Genomic DNA, 23,544 nt, shown 5'->3' with positions numbered 1-23,544 from the left:
GTCTACAATTGTCACACAAGTAGAATCAATGGCCGTTAGCATACTAAGAGTTAACTAACAGAGGAACACAACTGATCTTTTTGTCATAAATTTCTGTTTGTGCAGTAAGGTATCTTTTCCGTCCTACATTCGTGGCTCACCGTAAAGTTGTTGGCCGAGACTTAGCCGTGGATTACCGGGACACACCAGGACACATCGTAGTGCCAGCGGGATTAGAGTCGGAAGGTACAACTGAAACCGTAGAATTTCCTGGACATTCCACCGTGATAAAATGTACTGTAACTGTGACCCAAACAGGGTCTGGTTCCTGGCATTGCAAGGAAGATATAAACACACTCAATTTTCTTCACGAATCTCTCAGGTTCATCACATCACCGGGACGTGACAGCAATTGGCTTTATCAAATATATAAAGAAGGGAAATTACACCGAAAGAAAATATTTCCCAACATTAATGAAAATTACAGGCATTTTTAAGAACAGCTGGCTTAAAAACTCAAAATAAATAAATAAATAAATAAATAAATAAAATTAATACATAGATAAAAACTTACGCTAAAGAGTGTCTACATTTACTAGCCTGTCACTTATTCTTTTTGAAAATGATAATATATTTTAAATTAAAGATATACGCCTTGTTATCTATTTCCCATGAAATTAACAAATTATAAAGATAAAGCATATCATTTTGAGGATAGGAAAACTTGTTTTTATTTTTTAGTATGCATTTGTCAAAAAATGACAGCCTAAATGTTTTCAATGTGTCCTGGAAAATTGGGGATAAGCTTTTGATTAATGCGACACGCCTCCAGATGGTAAAATGAAAAGAAAATTGAGATAAAATTTCAAGTAAACTGTAAATTATGATTTAGTTAGGTTAATTGTATAAATCTATTATTACTGACATCTTAATACAAGAAATAATGTTGACAAAAGCATCAATATATCGTTTTTCTTCTTTGCATAATCTACAACGTTTCTAACGCAGTAGGCAATATAAACAGGAGAAGATAATTCATTAAACATGGTCACGTGTCACAACAGTGGTTAGGAAAAAATCCCGCCCGGGGTCGTATTTCAATTTACGTCAATGAGTAGGATCTAATAATGTTTCTTCTTCTTCTTCCAGTATAAGAGCCGAGATCCAAAAGGAACGTAATGAGGCTCTGCGAAACTATGTACACGGTGAGATGGAACACTCTTCCTCTCAGTGATAAAAGTTGTAAAAACTGATAAAAACTTTATTTACAGAGACGTTGTGAGGTGAATTTAGACGGAGGCCGGCAGGCGCGCGCGGAAAGCATCCAATGTTTCCGCGGCGGTGACTGTTGATGCCAGGCCATTCCAATCAACAATTGTCCTGGGGAAGAAGGTATTTGTATACATCCTGCCAGTGGTGCGTTCTTGGTAGAAACGTATACGTGTTCTACTGTCACTGGTGTTCTTCTTGGATTGGTTACTCAGTGGTAGGTACTTGTCCTTGGGGATGTCTACTAGGTCATGTTGAATGCGGTAGAGCATGCCTAACCTTGCTTCCTTCCTTCTCTGTTGGAGGGTATTCCAATCCAGGCTCCTCAGCATTTCTGTCATACATCCAGGTGTTCTGGATTTATAGTCATTTTTGACAAACCTGGCTGCCCTTTTCTGGATCTGCTCAAGTGAATCTATGTGTGTCTGAAGATGAGGATCCCAAACCGTTGCTGCATATTCAAGACCTGGGCGTACAAAAGTGCAGTAACTTGCTGCTTTCAGTTGTGGTGTACAATCCTTCAAGTTTCTCCTCACAAATCCCAGTGTTCTGTTTCCTTTGGCAGCTACATTCTAGCTAAAGTTTAAATCGATGTATTGGCCATAATATATATTATAAAATTAATCAATTATAACTTTAGTGCCACAAAATACTGTAGATATCAAAACCAAAGCAGTTTATTCGTTACTCTCTATGTTTGATACGATCCCGGATTCCGTGCGTTCCGGATCACACCATGGTCGCGATACTGTACTAGAATAAACAAGTAAAATGATTTCCTGCGGGGAACATTTTTAATGATATCAAGATATTTCAATTAACTATTTTCAACATTCTTTGGGGGATAAATATACGTTTGGTTGACAATAATCGATCAAAATAGAAGAAGGTCTTTGGAAACTGGTGACCGTTGAAGACTGGAGAAGGTCGTACATAAAAAAATTATTTCTTTTTAAGAAAATGATTAAATAGGCCTACCATTTTATGAATTATTCCGAGCAAAGTAAATTAAAGTAAACACACAAGTTTAGGCAGAAAATATCTCTATTTATTATGGCAGATGCCACAACGAATATTTTAATTTTGTAGATTTTCAGTATAAACAATTTATTGTTTGTAAAATTTGAGATAGATATTAGAGAAACATTGATAATTTTCAAACACACCATTCAAGTTTTTCCACGGTAAAACAATTATAAAAAAAAGATCATGTTATATTTTTTTTGTTCTTAATTAGGTGTAATTCCCTAGAGGTAAATCCGTAACGTACCTACAAACGGTATTTAGCTAGGTTTTCGAAAAGGTCAATTAACCAATCATGTACTGTTTACAGATCACATGTTCCTCCATGTACCGAAAACAGGTCACGTGCTCCTCCATGCCTCAAAAGTTAAACGCGTACCAGTACCCTGCGGTCTCCAGACCGCAGGGAATAAATAAAAGAAAAGAAAACCCGATGAAGGAATTCAAATGAAGCGGAAAAGCAAACTGTTTGTTTTCAGAGAAAGAATGTTAAAATATAAACATTTTTAAGTGTAATTTCCATTTCTTTAAACTATATATAATGATTTTAATGACGGATTTTGAAATATTAGTCCGAAAGCAGTTTTTCTGGAGTCCTGCTGCTTTAAGCCTTCTCAGGGGTAATCATCTATAGAGACACTCGCTTGGCACCGGAAACTCACTGGCCAGCGCAACTGAGATTGCCCCAGAGACATTTTTTGAATTCATTTCTGCAAATATATATCTGATATTTCGTTGGCGTATGTGCGTGTTGCATTACATTTGCTGGATTGTGTAGAGTACAAATCGTCGCAAAAAAGTCAAACTGACATGACGCGGGATACTTATATACAATATATTGTGTAAATAATTTCAATGCGAAAATGCAAAAAAAAAAAATATGTATCTATTTATTTATATTTCATAGTTTATTTATACATAAATGGATGATGACATTAAATGGACACGCGGTTTCTATGCATTATTAATAAATCAGTACGTGCGAAACAGAAACGCTAAGATTTACTAGTATATACGAGTATTTCTAGGTTAGGAAATCACGTGTCTCACTTTTACACTTTGCACTATTTGATGTAAATCGACTATAATTTTGTTGTTACAATTTTAATGTCGAATAAAAGTTATGTTATATTAGGTTATGTGCAATTTAACACTGATTTTGCAGTATTTTATCACGATATTTCTACTGCGTTACTAACGCAGTAAGGGCTGTTTCTGCATATGTTGACCACTATTTGGTAATTTTCGTGGAGTATAAGTGCCGATTGCAATATGTAGTTCACCACACATTATTTTACTTTAGAATACATTTCTAAACTATTTATGAAAATTTACATGAATCTGGAGGCGTGTAGCTATAAAGACTTCAGGACACTCTTGCGTAGTAGATACATGCAATAGTTTTTTTTATGAATAACCATTATAAAATCAGAATGTACTTTTAAGACAAATACATTTTGACTTTAACATGGGCACTTATTTGACTAACCTAACTTTTCTAGAGTTTGCCTACTTTTTGAGAGAAACATATATACTATTGCTCTTCATTTAGTAGTGTTATTTTATTGTGTGTAATGAGTGACGCCTACGACGCAATCATCTACAGTCGGCAAAATGGCGCCTTCATGAAGCATGCAACTATACACCACTTTGTGTTACACCGGTATAATTATTATTGTCGTACACAAGATTATGGTATGTATATTTAGAAAACTAAACATCATTCTTTACCTTAAGTTTTACCGAATATACGTAGCTAATAACAGTTTCCTACATAGTAAAATTAGTCATATATGGAGGATATTCAAGATTTTTTTCTAAAAACACAGAATTTGATTTCATCGAGTGGTATGAAAATAAATATCTAAATATTTCACGAGTTGCGGTAGCCACAAGGTTTTATATGACAATCACAGGTAAACGTTGCGTGGCCATGACTTACACTATACCCCCGTTCCCCCTCTACAACCCAAAACCCTAAAAAAAAATTAAAAAAAAAAAAAATTTTTTTTATGACTAAAATATTGTAAAGGTATTTTACTCTACTTTCATTTTGCATAGAAATATCACTAGCATCTCAATTATCAGCGCATATATTCATCAATTTTTCACCGATCTTAACAATCTTGGTGTCAAATCTTAGACAAATGAATACTTTTTAAGGAAACAACACTGACACCTTCGCTGATTATACGTAGTAAGAAATATTCAAGTCAAAACTGTCAATAATTCTAACTCGGAAGAGATCTGATTGCACCGTTTTGGTAAAACATTCACGACTAAAACACTCTAAATTCATAATTAATGAAAAATTGAGGGGCAGAGGGTTTCAAGTCTTTTCAAATAAAATTTAAACGTCCGTATTTAAAATTTAAATTTTATAAATCTATTTCCGTAAAGAAAAAAACCTTTTTTTCTCAGGGGTTTTTGTTTTAAAAATCGCCCCTGCAGCAGCCTCCCAGTCCCAATGCCCATGCTCGTGAGATTTGTAACACAAACGTCCATTGGCCCAACGACGGAGGTGTTTTCGGGGCCCCGGTTTTTAGTATAGATTTGGGTTAAAAACAGGAACCATGATTTGCACACATGATGTAAACCCAAAACAAAAGATGGAGCAAAAACTGCACAAATCAAGGCGCAAAAACCATTTTTTTAAGTGGTCACAAATTTATTTCTTCTTGGGGCAGCGGGTACTGGAAAAGGGGTTTATATTAAAAAAAAATGGGTTCAGGCCTTACAAAATGAGGGCAAGCGTGTAGCACTTACTGCTACAACCGGGATTGCATGCTGCTTGTACGATAATGCATCGACAGTACACAGGTGGTCAGGCATCGGTGATGGTAGGCACGTTGTATCAGAGATTAGAAATGTGGTGGAAAATAATGTCCAGTTCACTGAAGTGAAGAATAGGGTAACCCAGACGGATGTACTGGTAATTGACGAGTGCTCCATGTTAAGCAAAAAAATGTTCGAATCTTTAAATGAAGTATGCAAATTAAAGGATCCACAGCTTTTCTTTGGTGGTATTCAATTGATACTGTCAGGTGACTTTACACAGCTGCCACCAGTTCCAAACCAGATGTATGGAGAAGAAGGTGATTTTTGTTTTACAAGTGAATTGTTTGAAAACATTTTGCCTCACAGAGTTAAACTGACTGAAGTAATACGGCAAACAGAAAAAGAATTGATAAAAGCCATTCAGGAGATTGCGAATGGAATCGTCAGTATAGAAACAGAAGTTTTTATGAAAGGGTTAACTCGACCATTGCCTTGTGACACTGACTCTATAAAATTATTTGCAAGAAATGAGCAAGTGGATGTATATAACAGAAATCGAATAATTGACTTTCCTGGTCAGTTGTATGAATTTCGCTCTGCAGATGAAGGCCATCAGAAGCACCTTAACAAGATATTAGCTCCAAAAACACTGTGGCTTAAAATAGGTGCGCCAGTTATTTTGCTTCGTAACCTATCCAATAAATTGGTTAATGGTCTGCGTGGTAATATATATGACATCAGCGAAACAGGACCGGTAGTGGAGTTTCCATCTTTGAACGTTAAAGTGCCACTAGAAAGGTTTAGATTTTCTGGTATGTATCTTTATCTGATGTATTAAGACTGAAAACATAGTCACATTAAACTGTGACATTTTAGCCTTGTCAACTATTCATGCACATTCTGCATACAGTCTTTAACTTAATTATTATTAATGAACATCATCAACCATAGTAAGGTAAATTTGACTTTGGCTTCATTTCTTTCAGGAAAATAAAAGATATTTATTATTGAACTATAATAACTTCAATAATAAAATATGATAAAAGTCAGTTATATACCATTTTTTTTCTTATGGGAAATTATGAGTTTCAGTATAAAATTAAATGTGATCTTTTTTTTTTCAGTTTTTAGTCCATCCCGAAACACTGATGTGGCCGTAGGAATTCAGTTTCCAATAAAATTGAGTTTTGCAATGAGCATACACAAGTCACAAGGATTAACACTGGATAGGTACAGTATTAATTTTTTAACCATTTCTAAATTAATTATTTCCCAAAATTACAATACTATTGATAAATATTGATCAACAATTTATTGGTGCCTACAACCATAACCATTGATCAACAAGAACATGCCAATTTGATTCAAATCAGTAACAAGAGTAAGATTTATGTATAAATTCATAAGCATTAATATATTTATAAGCCATTTTTTTATTAAGTTACACAAGTGAAAAAGGTTTAAAGCACTTTTTTATTTACATTATTAATACTACTTCTTTCTTTTTTGAATGAATGTCAGAAAAAAGTAATAAATAAAAAAAAGTATCTTTATTTTAATTTGTTACAGTTTGGAGATCGACTGTCGTCAGATATTCAAGCCAGGACAATTGGGAGTTGCTCTTGGACGGGCTCGAGAAACAAAAGGTCTACGAGTGATAAACTTTAATGTAAAGAAAAGTGTAATTTCACAACCTGCTTGTGTCATGAATTTCATGCAAAAAGTATCTGCTGACTTTCAAGAGGATAGAAGTTGTTGCAACAATAAACAACAAAGGTATGTATTTTTAAAATTGTTCACTTACCAAAGTTCAAAGCCCAGGAGTCATCAGGTACCTTGGTACAGTGTGTATTCCATGCAGGATTTCTGGTGACATCAAAAGATGATTGTCATAAATGGTTAAGTATATTAGGTACTGGATATGCACATATATTCAGATGAACATCATATTGCTACTCACGGTTGAGAATGTCATGATAATTTTGATAGTCATATTCCATATAATCTATAGGACAATATGTCATTTCTGACCGCCTCCGTGGTCTAGGGGTTAAAGTTGATGACTTCTAATCCATTTACCTCTCTGGCAAGGGTTCTATCCCTGGGAGATGCTTTAGTAGTTTAGCACGAAGGAAGGTAGTCTAGTACTGGTGTAACTCTCCAGGAATGATGGTTAGATAACACCCGCCTATATGACTGAAATACTGTCGGGAAAAGGCGTAAAATGAGACAAACAATGTCATATTTACAGGTAAATTTACTTCTGGATAACTTTGATTTTCACATAGTCATTATGTTCAGACTTTCTTTTTTGAGCTGGCAGTTGCTTGCTTAAGGTACAATTATAAGGAATAGCTGCAGATCGATTTTTCCCTGCATTGGCTTTCTGTGACACTGTTGTTTGGCCCAAAACAATACTATTCAATGCTTGTCTATATTGTTGAGCATTAGGGTTAGAGTTGGCACCATGGTATGTTGACCTCTGTTGATTAAATGTATTTTCAATTACATCAGAGTTTATGAGACCAGGAGTGATGTAAATTTTGGTTGCCTTACTTAGAAGTTGTTTTGCTAATTGATAAAAGCCAATAATACAGGCTTGAATATCTTCATGACATTGTGCTGACAAAATCTGCCTTTGTCTATCCTTTGGAGGTATGGAAGTATTTGACAAAGAATTAACTTTCCAATCCTCAAACCATTTTGCAACTTTCAGTAATTCTTCAAGGTTAGGATCATCCAATGATTTTAAAGCACGCATATCCTTGAAGATTTGTATTAATTTAGAAGTATGTCTCAAAAATTCAATTGTGCCATTTAAAACCGAACCTTTAGCCCCAAGACTATTTTGATATTGAAGCATAAGATGCAACATATCTGTATCCAGGACATCTTCTGCCAAATGGTTGCGCATTTTTAGCTGATTTGTAGGGTATATATGATCATTTGTAAGCTTTCGATGTAGTTGAAATGCATTTAATTTATCCCATTTGTAACAGTCAGTAAACATCTGCCACTGAACAGAATCTGAATTTGGTAGTGTCAATAATCTGGTTGATGTCTTGAAAATGCCACTTTTTAATACATTGTTTCTAATTTTCTTTATTACATGTTTGCAATCCATAATAAATATCATTTGTCCAAAGGTACATGGGCAGTTACATGTAAAATTCTTCTCTGCACTTGTATTAATATGCATAAATGTTCTATTGCTTTGTGCACCATCCATGCATGTATAAACAGCTTTAAAGCCAAACTGACTAAGGCGATCAACAGCTTCCCAGAATAATGGGTACAGCTCAGGCGCTTGAACATTATCTGATATAAAGTGAGCAAACGGAAATCGAAAACCATTTATACCAAGAAAAACAAACTGTAATGCATGGGTACCTAAGACTTTCTCATTTTTTCCTTTTCTCATTGTATGACAAATATGCCTTCCCCCCCAACATCCATAAACCCAGCAAGCTCTATAACATCATTATTTTTACATATTTGTATGTCTGCCTGAATTGACATTTCATCAATAATAATGCCGCCAGTGTAACCTTCTTCTGGTATGCTTCTTCTTTTGGCTTCTTCAAACATCCAATCAAATATGTTGTTGTCAAAGCCAGTATGTTGTTTTATTCGGTTTTTGTACTGTATCAATGTAGATTTGGAAGGTAACACAAGATATTTGCTTGCTCTGAAATTTTCATATGCCTGTGGACTTTTACAGTACCACTGTAAACAAACATTAATCATACCTTCTGTCCAGCGCCTACCCCTTGGATCCTTACATACATTATTGGCTTGACTTAATATTAGTTCAACCATTTCATCAGTTGCACATGGAATTAATTTTTTAATGTCTTCTTTCACACAATTATTAGTTGACTGTTGTGGTGTTTGCACAGTATTGTTTACATTTGGTAATGTCTTTGTGTTTGAGTTGTTGCTGTTTTCCTTATCCTCGTTGTTTTCATGAATCAATGTCATCTTCTGGCATTTAATACAAGTACTATTGAGTGCATTAAATGTAATAACTCTGCTACACAGTTTTGATCTCAGAATTCTTTTGCTGCTCTCCCCTGATCTCCAATTTTCAAGAATGTGAAATCTTGTCATTATAACATTTTTGGATACAGGCACTCCTTCACATAAATTCACCTTTCTGGCAGCAGTCAGTACAGTTTTTATTCCCTTTGTGTCTGATTGATATGTATTTGCTATCATAATTTGGTTAAGATTAACATTTTGGTCACTTATATCCAACCTCCACTCACCAGTATCCATGAAGGTAATTACTTTGAGAATGCAATTACCATTACTTTTGCATAATGTATCAATACAACACTTTACAACATTTGATTTTTCTTCAATAATTTTAATGTCATCTCCACTTTTAGTAAGAATGTCCTTTACTTTTACAATATTCACATTTTCATGGATATTCATATCAACAGGTACCTTTATTATTCCTGTGTACTGTGTCAAAGTTGACTTTCTTGACATCTGAATCCTTTTTTTCTCAACATTTGGATATATTTTGATAATGTGGTCAACCAGCACACGTTTTGAGGCAATGTTTTTATTACCACACTCTTCCATTTCAAACTTGTAAGCATCATATAGGTCATTGACCTCCACACTTCCACTGCTGTCTTCATTAACCCGGGGCAAAAGCCTGTAATTATATAAATAAAATATTCTTTGAGTTAAAACACCTCTTCAGTATTTGAACTAAAGTTATATCAATATTTGTGACCACTAATAGGAGAGTGAAAAACTTGTAGCATAAGGAAGTTGAACATTAAAACCTCTCAATTTGCCTATTGCACTGTACCATTTACAGATAACATATTCTTCTATCAAAAAGATAATTAATAAATGTCAGAAAGTGCAGATCATGATAAAATTGAAAACATTTGCAGGCTAATCTTGGTCTGCACTAGTCATGAATACAAATACCACTGTCCAAAGTTTCATATAAATGAGTTAGTATTTGAAATGCACTATATAGGAACCTTAAATTAATGGTCAACTAACACTGATATTTGCTGAATACAAGTGATCTTTTAAACAGATTTGATTAAAACTATAATGTTTTTGCTTTTCAAAATAATATTCTATCTTTTTAAAGTGCAAAACTGACCAGCTGGTTAGACCTGTAAATGTAAAAAAAACATAACATATTTTTGTTTATTATAGTTGACAAAAAAATAAGATATTCATAATAATGATTTTCAATTTTTATTCTTTATTTGAGCCGTGTCATGACAAAACCAACATAGTGGGTTTGCGACCAGCATGGATCCAGAGCAGCCTGCACATCTGCGCAGTCTGGTCAGGATACATGCTGTTCGCTTACCAACCCTATTACAAGTACAGAAACTGATAGTGAACAGCATGGATCCTGATCAGACTGCGCGGATGCGCAGGCTGGTCTGGATTAATGCTGGTTGCAAACCCACTATGTTGGTTTTGTCGGGACGCAGCTCATTTTATTTGAGATTGCTTTAATGTACATTTAGAATATAACACAGAGATAAATACTAATTTAAAATTATTATGTATTAACATTTACATTGATATCATTAAAGGGATTTTTCTTCACTTTGTTTAATTGAAGTTATTTCCCTTACACTGATGATACAAGAGCTGAAACTATGCATTGTTTACAAGTTTATAATAACTATGACCTTAAAAGTATTTACATAAAAAAAGTAAATGTAAATTTAATATGAATCAGAGTTACCAACCTCCCCCTAACTGTAAGTGTGACATTGACCCTGGGGGTAGGAGTCTGGGTGTTGCGCATGACACATTGTCTTATTATGGTGAATATTTGTACCAAGTTAATTTTAATATACCCATTTTAAAGACACATACATACAAATGTCCTGATGAAATTTATTTCGATTGAAAAGACAAAATGTACACAGTTGGATTTCTTTATACATTATTTGCTTGTAGTTAATTTACCCCTTAGCCTGCTGGTCCAGTGTAGTCAATGGTTGGGCTGTACATTAGTACAGTCTGATAATGGTGTTGATTGATTGCTGTTTTACCTGGAACTTTTCAATGAACACCCTTTCAGATAAGCAATGTTATTTATAGACCTTATTTGAGATTTATTGTGCTAATGCCCAAAACAACCTTTTACAATACTTTTTTAAAAATGTATAGATGTAAAATAAATTAAATGATTATGTTATCTATCTAAATTTACTAATTAGCTCTAGCTAGTACAGAACAGAACATTTATTACAACATACACATTGTTAGATATACATACACAATATCTATAGGTTAATAAGAGCTGTTTAGTTGTGGCTTCAATATGCTTATGTCTATACACACATTTCAGGTATAAATATAATACAAATAATGGGTTATGTTTAATAAAAAAAGAAATCAAATAAAATAACACTATAGAAAATGAACTTATTTATGGAATAAGAATAAGTTTGAATAAACAAACTTATACAGTTTATAGAAAGTTTAATAATTCACTTTGATAAAAAATAAATGTATAAGAAAACATCAATCAAAACTTTTTTTTTTAAATGAAATGTTGAAAAATATCTTTTCATTTTAGGTTAGAAGAACCTATTGGCATAGGTGCAGGTAATTTGACTGTTGATGACATGATTATGATTGATGAACTTACTGAGCTTGATGAACAAGAAAGTTCAGAGGAATTCGACAGTGAATTTGATGAAGTTATCAAAATGATATGTGAAACACAGAGTGAATCAGTAAATCTTCCAACAGACTTGGATTTAGACGGAATTTTGACTGGCATTAAATGTACGATTGTGAAAACTCCAATGCAATACAATACCAACAAAATCCTGACAGAAATTGATCATGCGAAGTACATACAGTTCTGTAAACATGAATATGCAAAGTTGTCATCTTTTGTTGAGGAGTTAGATGTTGATCCTTCAAAATCTGTACCAAGTAAGCTGCAGACTGAATTTTACACTAAAGTACATGCTTACCAAGTAAGTGCTGAATTTAGAATGAATTGCCTAACTTTCTTTGAAAGCATGCAATGTACTGAAGACCACCTTCACATCTGCTTTAATATATCCAACCAAATTAGGACATATCTTTTGAAAAAGAAAGCAGAATTGTTTCCTGTAGGAAAAAGAAAGATTTCTGATAGAATTATTACAAATGCTTCTGAAGCACGTGTAAGATATGTAGGTGGCTATTGTATAGCTAAAGTAAGAAATAAATATATGCAAAAGAAAAAGAGCTATATGTATAAAGTAGATGAAAGCGGCCAAGCTGTATATAATGAGTCCTTGCAAGCAGTGGATATTTTAGATTCTATAAAAGTTGAAGAATACTATTTATTAGCTACCACAACAAAACCAGAGTCCCTATTAGATGTTAATAGAAAGCAGGGACTGAATAGATCACTTACCAATATACCTGATGATCTTTTCCAGTTCTTCCAGATACTGACTGAAAAATGTCTACAACTTTTAGTGGATGAAAACATGAATAAATATGGAAGCAATCTGTTCGAGGAAATAAAAAATAAAATTTTGGAAAGTTCTGAATTGTATAATGAATTCTTTAGTGTTGTAGACAAGTGCAGGGCAATTAATCAAGACCTTGGTGAAAATTATGTCCAACATTCTGACAACAATGTGGTCAAAAATATCTACAAGAAAATCATCAAAATATACTTAATGGTTATGGTGAATCAATTTAGGAAAGATGTCTTAGACGCTTTTAGTATTGAAAAGAAAATGGCTCATAGGAAACAGGTCCCGGGTTTCAGAAAAGTCCAAAGTAAAATCTAAAGCTCAAAAAGGATCACAAAATGATGATGAAAGGCCTTCCACTTCAAATGACAGTAGCATACCTATCATTGAACCAACATGTAGTTCATCAAGACCAAAAAGGAGACGAAAAATTAAAAAAACTAGTGAAATATCAAGCAGTGATGATGAACATATAAACATTGAAATTCCACTTGAAAAGCCTAAAGATCAGGCTGATAATTTTGAAATGTCAGAAAACTCGGATGAAGAAACATCTTGTCAAGTGTGTAACTTAAATCAGAATACGGCTCCTTCACAAACACAATGGATTAATTGTGACGGTTGTAATGGTTGGTTACATCGCAAATGTGCTGGGCTTCAACATCATCTTAGATGGAAAAAAATTTAACAAAAAAGATGAACATTTCTACTGTGAGCAATGTGAATAAATAACATAAATATAAGACAGTAACTTTTTTTTATAAAAAATATGAAATAACTGTGTTAAAGTTGTAAAAATGGATTTTACCAGGTAACAACAGACATTTTCACTTTTGAAGACTCCACACAATGTTTTTTTAAAATAACTAATAGTAAGTTATATCAGTTTATCAAAGACAGATTTTTTCACGATTTGCATGCAGTCTTAAATTTTCCGCCAATCTTTGTACCGGCAAAAGTGTGTGTACTTACGTTTATAGTAGATAGAGCCGGGCCCAGACACACCTCCGTCGTTGACCAATGAGACGTTGTGTTACAAATCTCCACGAGCATGCGCATTGTACTGGCATGGCTGCTGCAGGACGATTGAAAACAAACCGCTGAGAAAACAGGTTCGTTTCTTTACGTGAATAGATTTATAGATAATTTAAGTACGGAGCGTAATTGTATTTGATAGACTTGAAACATCTGCCGCTGCAATTTGTGCATTAATTATGAATTTAGAGTGTTTTAGTCGTGAATGTTTTACCAAAACGGTGCAATCAGATCTCTTCCGAGTTAGAATTATTGACAGTTTTGACTTGAATATTTCTTGCTACGTATAATCAGCGAAGGTGTCAGTGTTGTTTCCTTAAAAAGTATTCATTTGTCTAAGATTTGACACCAAGATTGTTAAGATCGGTGAAAAATTGATGAATATATGCGCTGATAATTGAGATGCTAGTGATATTTCTATGCAAAATGAAAGTAGAGTAAAATACCTTTACAATATTTTAGTCATAAAAAAAATTTTTTTTTCAGAATTTTTTTTTAGGGTTTTGGGTTGTAGAGGGGGAACGGGGGTATAGTGTAAGTCATGGCCACGCAACGTTTACCTGTGATGACAATATGAAAATAAATCCTGTGCTTATAGAAAAAGAACTTAAGAATTTATATATATAATTTTTCTCTATTTGACCTTACAATTCTTAAGACTTCTTGTTTAATTGTGTAAATTGTATTGGCTGAAATAAGAAGAAAGTAGTCTGGCAAGGTACCAGAAAAAATACGGAAAATATGTTTCACTGCAGTGAAAAATAAATTTTATCAGTGAAAATACGGATAAATGAAAATACGCATCTTATTTCATCAATATTTTTCAATATTTCATTCATAAGTACATATATATACAACTTTATAAAAAGGAAAAAGGTTTCTGTTAGAAATAATAATATGAAGAGAAATGATTTTAAAAAATTGAAACTAACACGCTTCACAATAATCGCCTATCAAACAAGTGCATTGTTACACGATATATGAACAGCACAAAAATAACCGAAGGCTTACACGCTTTATGACGTCTATAAACTAAATGACGTCAGGAAAATTACTTCTACATGTAGTTCAGCATATTTTTATCATTTTATCTCTTTTTATTATCCCTTCATGTTAGGATGGAAATAGATATTATTTTTTTCTTGCATTATAGTATTATAATGCACGGTTTATCGTACAAATGATTTGTAATTAATCACTTAGGCCTATTGGCCTTCGTGATTAATTCCTGCGCATTTTTACTCGAACCGTGCATTATTCTACAACAATGTATTCATAATTTATATTTTTCACATACCTGTGCCGCTTTTACAACTCCGGAATACTGGTATTGCACGGCCGTGCATATATTTCGACGTGACGTCATTTTCGATATATAAACATAGCGTTAAGGTTGACTAATTAAATCATTGTTAACTGATATTATTCTATTTAACAAGACCCGCACTTTTCCCTATTGAACAAAGAAGAATAGAAAATGTGTGTTATTATGCAATAAAATCACTGTTGACGTTCTATATTTTGACATGTGACGTAACCATAAGACATGTGACGTTACCACTAAAAATGCGACGCGCTGATAATAGGTACAGTACGGTAACAAATCAGGCCTAATTTAGCTTAGTGTCCAACTTTATTTGTCATCCAATGAAAACGCTGTATTTCTTAAAAATGATATGCGTTAATTTTCATAGAAGAAAACAAGTCGATACTATCATAGTCGCCTTCTATTTTTCATATTAGATTCCACTTTATAGAACCGCGTAATGACGTAATAAATTGGTTTATAATGAGGCCAAATAAAGTTTGACACTAAATGTGTTATTATTCATCCGTGCTGTTCTACAGAAATTAGAAACATTCTCCTGTCGCTATCGCTCCCGTCGAAGTTTCTAATTTCTGTAGAACAGCACGGATGAACACTAACATAAACTTAATATCAGATACGGCAGCATTTATTTGTTGATGACCATGTCGTGTTAGAATCGAAATAATTTATAGTTATGGTGGTTAAGGTGTCTGCCTCTCAACCCATAGATCAAGGGTTCGAGTCCTACTCGGGTCACGACCATGTTTCTTCATATGACACCAGTACTTGTTGGTTCCAGGAAGCGGACTCGTAAGTGGTTAAAGGAACTCCACTGAGGTTTATAAGCGTAAAACATGAAATTTTAATTTTTTCACAGTCATATACATGAGCACTTAAAACATCAATATTTATAAAATATAACCTAAATTTTTAAAGAAATACATTAAAAATCATATGTTTGTGACATTCTCAGTCCGATTTATGTGTAAAGCGTTTAAACGCTTTTCAATTTTGGGTCATTTTTCACTATTATAATAATTATTCTGGAAAAATGGAGCAAGCTAAGAATCTGAAATTTTGCACATGTAAGTAATTAGTATAGATCTGCATCAAATGGAGTAATAATCTCAAAAAAATATTTCCAGTTCCGTCATGTCAAAAAAACCTCAGTGGAGTCCCTTTAATATAAGTTGCAAGAGCTTGTTTCGTAATAGAGCTTAAACAAATATGTTTAAACCTTGTATATATTATATATATGGTTTAAACATATTTATTTAAAATATATTGACACTTCTATATATATCTAAATCGTGATTTTATCGCTTTATGGAATCCTTGTTTGTCTTTCAGATTCGCCCTTGTGATATAATTCCTCGCATCCAAACTCCAAACAATGATTCTATTGAGCGATAAAATCACTGTTTGTGATATATTATTTCTTAAATGAATCCATTTGCAATTGAGAAAAATAAATTAAATTATTAAGCTCATAAAACCGTCTCTTTTTTATTAGAAACACCTCATGATGAAGGCGACAATAGCCTCGTAACCGCCAAATGGGCGTGTCCCCTAGGGACGGATATTCCGATCTGAACCGCAACATTTGACGGAAATTATTAATCTTCTTTGATTAATTTAAGGTGTATCTATTCCAGCCAGCCAGGAATTAAATGATTTACTTTTAAACAGATAAATTTATGTAAAATAATTATTGCCACGGTTAATTGATGAAAAGGGTATTGAACAAAGGGAGTTGATAATTGGTACAGTCAGTGTTTATGAGATTCAGTTAATTACGACTTACGACACTGACATCACAAAAAGTCATATTACCATATGGAATATTCAAAATATGTCTAAATAAGAAATGTTATTTGATAGTAATGTTTTATTTAGAAAAGTAGAAACATATAAAAGAAATACTGAAACAACAACAAAAATAGAAACAAAGATCAAGGATAATGTCCGATTATGTTATATATCTACTGTATAAAAGTATCATGAATATAAATTTATTGTCAGGCATACAAAAGATGGAGAGAATTTTACCAAATGAGAATATATCAATACAATATATGCATAATATATGTATACTTGTTTTATTTACAGAAACATAATTTAGATGTAGAAATTTATGTTAAAGGGAGACACAGGCAAACTTTTAATTTCTTAGTTTTTAATTTTTCATTCATTATTCTGTAAATGTCATCAAAATGAATACACTAAACAGTAAAAAGAACAAAACTTTTCTCCATATAAAGAATAAAATGGTGTTTTCCTAACTTGACCCGCGTGGGTCAGGTTAGAGCGCTATGATTTCAAAATAGTTGTTACTGTGTACTCTGGAAACGTTAAAGAACATTTACTTAGACTTGTTTTAATCATACAATATCTGCAATACCTGTTATAGTAACTTCCAGGGTTTGTTCAAATCACATGACTTGTTTTTAAAGTATTTGGTGATTCTGTTGGCGACCAAATCTCGTTCAACATATATAGAAATATTTAAGCTTCAACCCCAAAATATATAGAATCTATACAGAAATTCATGCTGGAACTTTAGGAAAAGTCATTTTAGGATGATTCGAGTACAGAAGATCATTTTTGTATTTTTGTCATTATTTTGCCTGTGTATCCCTTTAACGTGCATGATTAAAAAGAAAAGGCTTATAACTGATGTTGAAACTAAGCAATTTATGACATTAGAAAAAACTTATTTAAACCTAAAAGAAATAATTGTATACAGTTGCTTACGTGCTATTCTTTCTTTATAAACAATATACTTTTCATAATATATAAATATCCGTCTAAAGTCTTAAATATTTTTTCACTTTTTAAGTATACAGTTTTATTTTAGATTAATCTAGGTACGTTCAAACATTGCCGTCTATAATGATATGTTTTATTCTTAGACAGTTAAACAGGGTATATTTGCAGTAGACATACCTTTTACAGTCACTGTGTTATAAAACTTTCACGTTATCAAATATTTCATAATTATTAATTTTCATCCTTCCTATTCAGTTACTTTCTCAACCCCACAAACATCGAGTATGCCCAAAATATTTTCGTTTTAGTGGTAATGCAACAATACCATATGATTATGAATACTAAATTAAATAAGCAAAGTATTACAGAAATACCATGTCTGACATAAAAATAATTATGATATAGATGGCGCTGCTAAAGAATAAGCATACATTATATGAATGTCTGAAGTAATAAGCCGTCTATGAAGTATATAAATTCCTTTGAAAAAATCCCACTTTAAGCATCTGGTCATGGTGGTAAGACATCAGCTAATGACATCCAATATTGATTTGTTGACCACTTTCACCCGTCTGTAAAAATAAAAGAACAAAAACCTTACTGCAGAGTCTTTAAGGGTCTTTCAAATAGATCTCTATTTGAAAGACCCTGCTTAAAGTAAATGAGAAATTATTAAAGAACAATTTAACAATATTAAGTTAAATAATATAGAGTAAGATAATATCTAATTTTATTATTTTATGAAAACTACTCTAAATAATGCAATACTGTGTAATAGAATTTCAGTAAATAAAAACGACAGTGGGAATTGCATTTTTCTGTTACAAATGAAAACTAATGTCTTTAATTTGGAAATGAGATTATTACTAAGATAAATGAATAAAAATGCATCAGATACGAAACACGCATGCCTTACAATATAACCATATAAGAAGACAATTTATCAGATAACCCCGGCAACTGAAGGGAATGAAAATACATACCTATACAAAACTATATTAATTTGAAGTCGTCTTCATTTCACATCTACTGCTCTGCATGACTACCATTTGCCTTTAAAAAACAAAAACAACAATTACAACATTTTCTGTCGATGCAAAATTAAAACAACAAAACGTTACCTATATTATATGTACTAATTAGCAGCAATATATACCTAACCACTGTAATTGCTATAGCCCGATCATGTTGTCTGTGCTAAATGATGAATATCTTAGATAATATTATTCAAGTCTGAATTAAAAAAATTGATTTTCATTTTAATCCTTTCTTTTTCTCTTTCTTCATTTAATCTAACAATATCAATATACGTAATTAAAAATATTCATAAACAGTTTAACGACAACCGCTTTTCTATTTCTTCTTTTTAATGTCGGAAAAATTGTTTGTAATAGACCGTGAAATGTGGTGAATAAATAAAATCTTCACTTGTGATATTTATTGTAAGACTGTTACCTTTTGAATGTGGGGGGTCATTCTGAGGAGATTCCTCCAGCTCAGGTAAGGTAGTGCTATATGTTCTCCTGTCCACAAGAAAATCAGAAATAATTCACGTATTCATTTATTATCATTCAAGCCATGACAAATGAAATAAAAACTTTAACCTGCAGCGAAATCTAAGGTGATATAAATTTGTCATTTTCACAAAATTAATCTTAATAATTATGTTACCTTATTGAATAAGTGCATGATTGTACTCTGCATACCAGTAAAAATGGAGTTATCTGGATCGAGCGTGAATATATACGTATAGGGCCTGTGCGGATCGTAACAAAATAATTAAAACAGGCGATACATTTATTTCGGAAAATAAATTTTCCAGTGTATCTTATTGGAATACTTACAACTATTGCAAGATGTTTTTTTAAATGAATAGAATAATACTTAGGCTAAATGCTTCCAAGATGAATAATGATAGCTAAAATCAAAGGTTAATTAGCTTTCGGTTATCTTCTTTCCTTCTTTTTTGATGAAGATAATTTTTTTTAAATATTGTTTAACAAACCTGATTCACGTGAAGAGTTTCCTTTGTGTGGCCACCTGCAATTGTAATTAAATAGAAAACTTTAAGTTAAAATATTTAAATGACATCATATAAAAATAAAAAAGTAAAAATGGTTACATTTTAGCATTTCATGTAAAATGTTGAATACTGTTTAAGTCGTTGTTAAGTGGCGTGGACGGTAACATGCCCTTTCCAGTACCGTCAATGAATAAACTCAATCAAACCGATCTTGCAACATTGTTGCCTCGTATATCCAATCAGGGATGTGTATTTCCGATCCTTAAATATCGTTTAGCACCACATTATTATTGTCCTTGTAGACTTCTCGGCTACTTTTTAGTTGGGTGGTTCCAGTATTCTCTCATTTCAAATACCATTTATTCACCCTAAGGATATGATGCCTGCTTTTTAATGTGTCTTATGGCAGCTTATCTGTAATATGTATCCTTCATAACCTCTGATCCCCTTTCAAAACTCCATTTTATTAAGTTCCACCAATCGTTTTCTCGTTAAGGGCAGAAGCATTCATTAACTTTGGATACGTGGACTGCAATAAATATTGTTTGACTTACGATTACATATTTGAATCAACTTACAACTTTTTCCGACAGTTTGTTTTCTGCAACACACAAACGATCAACAATATCACTGTCACTAAGACGGCAGCAACTCCCAAGACCAGTCCAACAATGATGAGATAATCCTCCTCTGCAATATGCATTTTAAAAATTTACACTATCCATATTCACCACTTTTCTTCTTTAAAAGATACATTTAATCCAGGATCTCCAATGGTTATATGTAGGACGTCAAATTCAGTGCAAAATCGTTCCATATGCATTCGATGCCCCCGTGGATTCTCTTATGTTAACAACTTTTAGGTAGTACAGTTTGTAAAAGGAGACTCAATGTTTTAGTAACATTTTTATTAATAGTTATTCAAAGAAGCGAAGCGGCGACAAAATGCAATAGGAGCATTGCCAAAGAACTTTGGAATGAACATCCTACCAGTATCTAAGCAAAAACACAATTGCTTTAACATATTATTCGTTCAAAAAGATAATCGTATGATATGATTCATGTTTCAATACTAAACAATAAAACTATCAATTTGTATAATTTTTTGCTAATATTTTATTTAAATGTCAAATAGTCTCATTTTTCTATGCTCAAAACAGTTATTTTTAGATAGCGCTTTGTAGATATGATACTGAAAATGATGATGATGACGACGAAAATAATATCAATGTGGGTAGTAATCTTCTTCAAAATTGGTTGATATACATATGGTTATCATTTGATCAAATAATATTTTAAGGTAAAGATAATTGATCCCAAATTTAAAAACTTAGAAATGCTATAATTTTTGATTTCTCAGAAACTTTTTATCCTTGATATCTTGTCACAGTTTCCAAAAATAAAACACATTTGTCAAATACATACACTATCTTTTGATGATTTTGCTTTGTTTGCAAATGGTATATTTAAAATATTATTTGTATGTAAAAAGTATTTTGTATGGAAATCAATATACCACTTTGTTTACATTTTGCAACTTTTACGACACATCACTGCAAGTTCAGGACTATTTTTTCAGTAACTGTTGTTGAATGCTCTTAACCCGTTATTAAAACATTATCAAACACATGTTTGGCATTTTTAAAGAATTCTAAAATATGGATTTCTGAACCATAAAGTGCTTTTAAATGATAGTTTTGGGGGAAATAAAAAGTAACATTTTGTACTTAAATAATGTTATTTTTTATTACAATCGATAGATGTTTTTTTATTTATACTATATGAAATACAAAGTATCCATAAAGGTTGCATAAAAGTTTTAATTGTATTACCTTTGATATTTTCTTCGTGTATTTGCCTAAAAAATAAAACATTGTTCTTATTTTGAATGGAATATTGTAAACTAGAGCTTTGTTTTCTCAAGTGTACTATTTTCAAAAGTAGCTTAGTTACAAGTTTAAATAGAGTATTTTCACGACTGGTGTAGCCACAAGTTAAATTACATTACGAGCTAGTGTTTACAAGGTAAAAAGTGAATACATACAAAATTAGCAATGCTTAAGGCTTTTTTTCCTGATTTTTATCGCTCTCATATATGACGTCATGAAATCATGTTATGATGTCACGTTGTTTTTAGGACGTCATGAAAATCATGTTATGATGTCACGTTGTTATTATAAAAAAATTCAAGCAAAATATAATTTTATTTTGTTTATTTTATGCTATGCTAATTACTGTTTAATCATTGTGATGTTTTTATTTACATTTATATCTTTAAATATACAGATTGGTATGTATTTATCGTAATCATGTTCACTAAGTGAGAAAGCCTGTATTCAGTTACGTAATTTTACTTTTTATTCGCATTCAAATATAGTCCAAATGCTGTGAAAATTCTTATCATATAATTATTATAATTATTTTGTTTTTGTTGATAATTTCACTTTAAAGCAAACAAAATATTTTTTCACTGTCTACTGGAAAGCATGTAAACTAATAAATAACCTTTATTACATGATGACGATATGGCAAGTCATTCTACTGAAGTAGGAAATTGTAACACTTTATTATTAAAAGTTTCTTTTGTCATACCGGCAAGTTGGCTTGTTGCCCACAACCTGACAATCACTATCATTATCACACTGTAGTGTGAGCTGTTCCCCTAGGTCACATGGATTAGCACTGGCTGGTAATACTGTAAAATAGCATGTGATATGTATTTTAATGTATTCATTAATCATGTATTAATCTTCTCTATGCATCATGTTTTTTTACTCATTCACATTTTTGTAAATACCCAAAAATCTATATACTCAAAAATGATTTTTTACAAAACTTTTCTCCGTATTTTGCGCCAACGATTTTAAATAATATTTGGTTCAATTCAAAAATAACAATTTACGATATTCAATCATTTAAGAGATCCAGTTATTTCATAATATTTACCTTGTTATCCATTAACATGCCGCAATATGAATTTACCTTGTTTTTTGATACTTATATAAGCATCAGAAGAGGTGATATTAGCAACAATATTCCCAGCCATACAGTTGTACTTTTCGTAAGAATCATTTTCGGTAACGTTTAAAACGGTCAGCACATTGGAACTTTCTCCAGGGATGATAGTATCATTCACAAGCCAAATGAAATCTAGTTCTGGGTCACCTGCAGCATTGCAAAAGAACGTCACGTTGCTGCCGTATAGAACAGTCTGGTTCTGTAGCTGTTTCACAAACTTCGGAGCATCTGAACAAAACAAATTCATGCTTACAAGTTTGTTAATATGAAACAGTGCATTTTCATATGCCACTGATGTATCAATTACGGAGAAAGATTCGTTCTGAAATATTTCAATCAGTAAATTTTCAAGATCAACGATGGAATCTTGTATGCTTGATATGTTTGGAAAATTCTCTGATTCATAAAGGACATACAAGTTAGAAATGGAGTAGAATATACAGTCTTGGAAGTTTTCGCATTCCGAGTTATTGAAATAATCCTTTGTCATATTTATCAACGATGTAAACCAAGTATTTCTAAAGTCAATCTTTTCAAGAGATACAATTTCATCATCAACGGCTTTATTCATTCCACCTACTGCTATCTGAATTTCAGTTAACAATGGATCTTCCGATGCTGCCTTTTTTGTATCATTAATTGCTTTATAAATGTCATTTTGTGTCATATTATAATCGACCGCAGCATATTCGCTACTTATTCCAAAGCTGTCACTTGTCATATTTTCAGCTGTTACATTTATACTGCTAAACTCTTGAATCTGCCTCTTAGCTTTGTCAATTTCTCCAATGTAAGCTTTCGATTCATTTACAACTTCTTGCAAATAATTAAAAGCGTCTTGCATAAAATCCTGT

At 32.3% G+C, this 23,544-nt stretch overlaps 2 protein-coding genes across 2 annotated transcripts; one reads left to right on the top strand and one right to left on the bottom strand.

Annotated features, from left to right (window-relative positions):
* Positions 1–3,845: 3,845 nt before the first annotated feature.
* On the top strand, positions 3,846–12,432 carry LOC132726253 (uncharacterized). The gene is made up of 6 exons (XM_060711536.1): positions 3,846–3,966; positions 4,959–5,861; positions 6,174–6,279; positions 6,619–6,825; positions 11,633–12,041; positions 12,403–12,432. Exons 1-6 carry the CDS (start codon positions 3,846–3,848, stop codon positions 12,430–12,432), a joined length of 1,776 nt encoding a protein of 591 aa, XP_060567519.1.
* A 5,555-nt stretch (positions 12,433–17,987) lies between these two features.
* LOC132726321 (uncharacterized) lies at positions 17,988–23,534 on the bottom strand. The gene is made up of 8 exons (XM_060711633.1): positions 22,655–23,534; positions 22,265–22,367; positions 21,505–21,530; positions 20,251–20,362; positions 19,655–19,689; positions 19,105–19,172; positions 18,633–18,702; positions 17,988–18,221 (listed from the first exon to the last, which is right to left on the bottom strand). The coding sequence occupies exons 1-7, from the start codon at positions 23,532–23,534 to the stop codon at positions 18,676–18,678; spliced, it is 1,251 nt and encodes a 416-aa protein (XP_060567616.1). The 3' UTR covers positions 17,988–18,221; positions 18,633–18,675.
* Between the last annotated feature and the right edge of the window lie 10 nt (positions 23,535–23,544).

This window comes from Ruditapes philippinarum, unplaced genomic scaffold, assembly GCF_026571515.1.
Source record: "Ruditapes philippinarum isolate M1 unplaced genomic scaffold, ASM2657151v2 ctg140_1_1_1_1, whole genome shotgun sequence".
In the NCBI taxonomy this organism is placed as follows: domain Eukaryota; kingdom Metazoa; phylum Mollusca; class Bivalvia; order Venerida; family Veneridae; genus Ruditapes; species Ruditapes philippinarum.
This window is presented reverse-complemented; position numbering and strand designations above follow the sequence as displayed.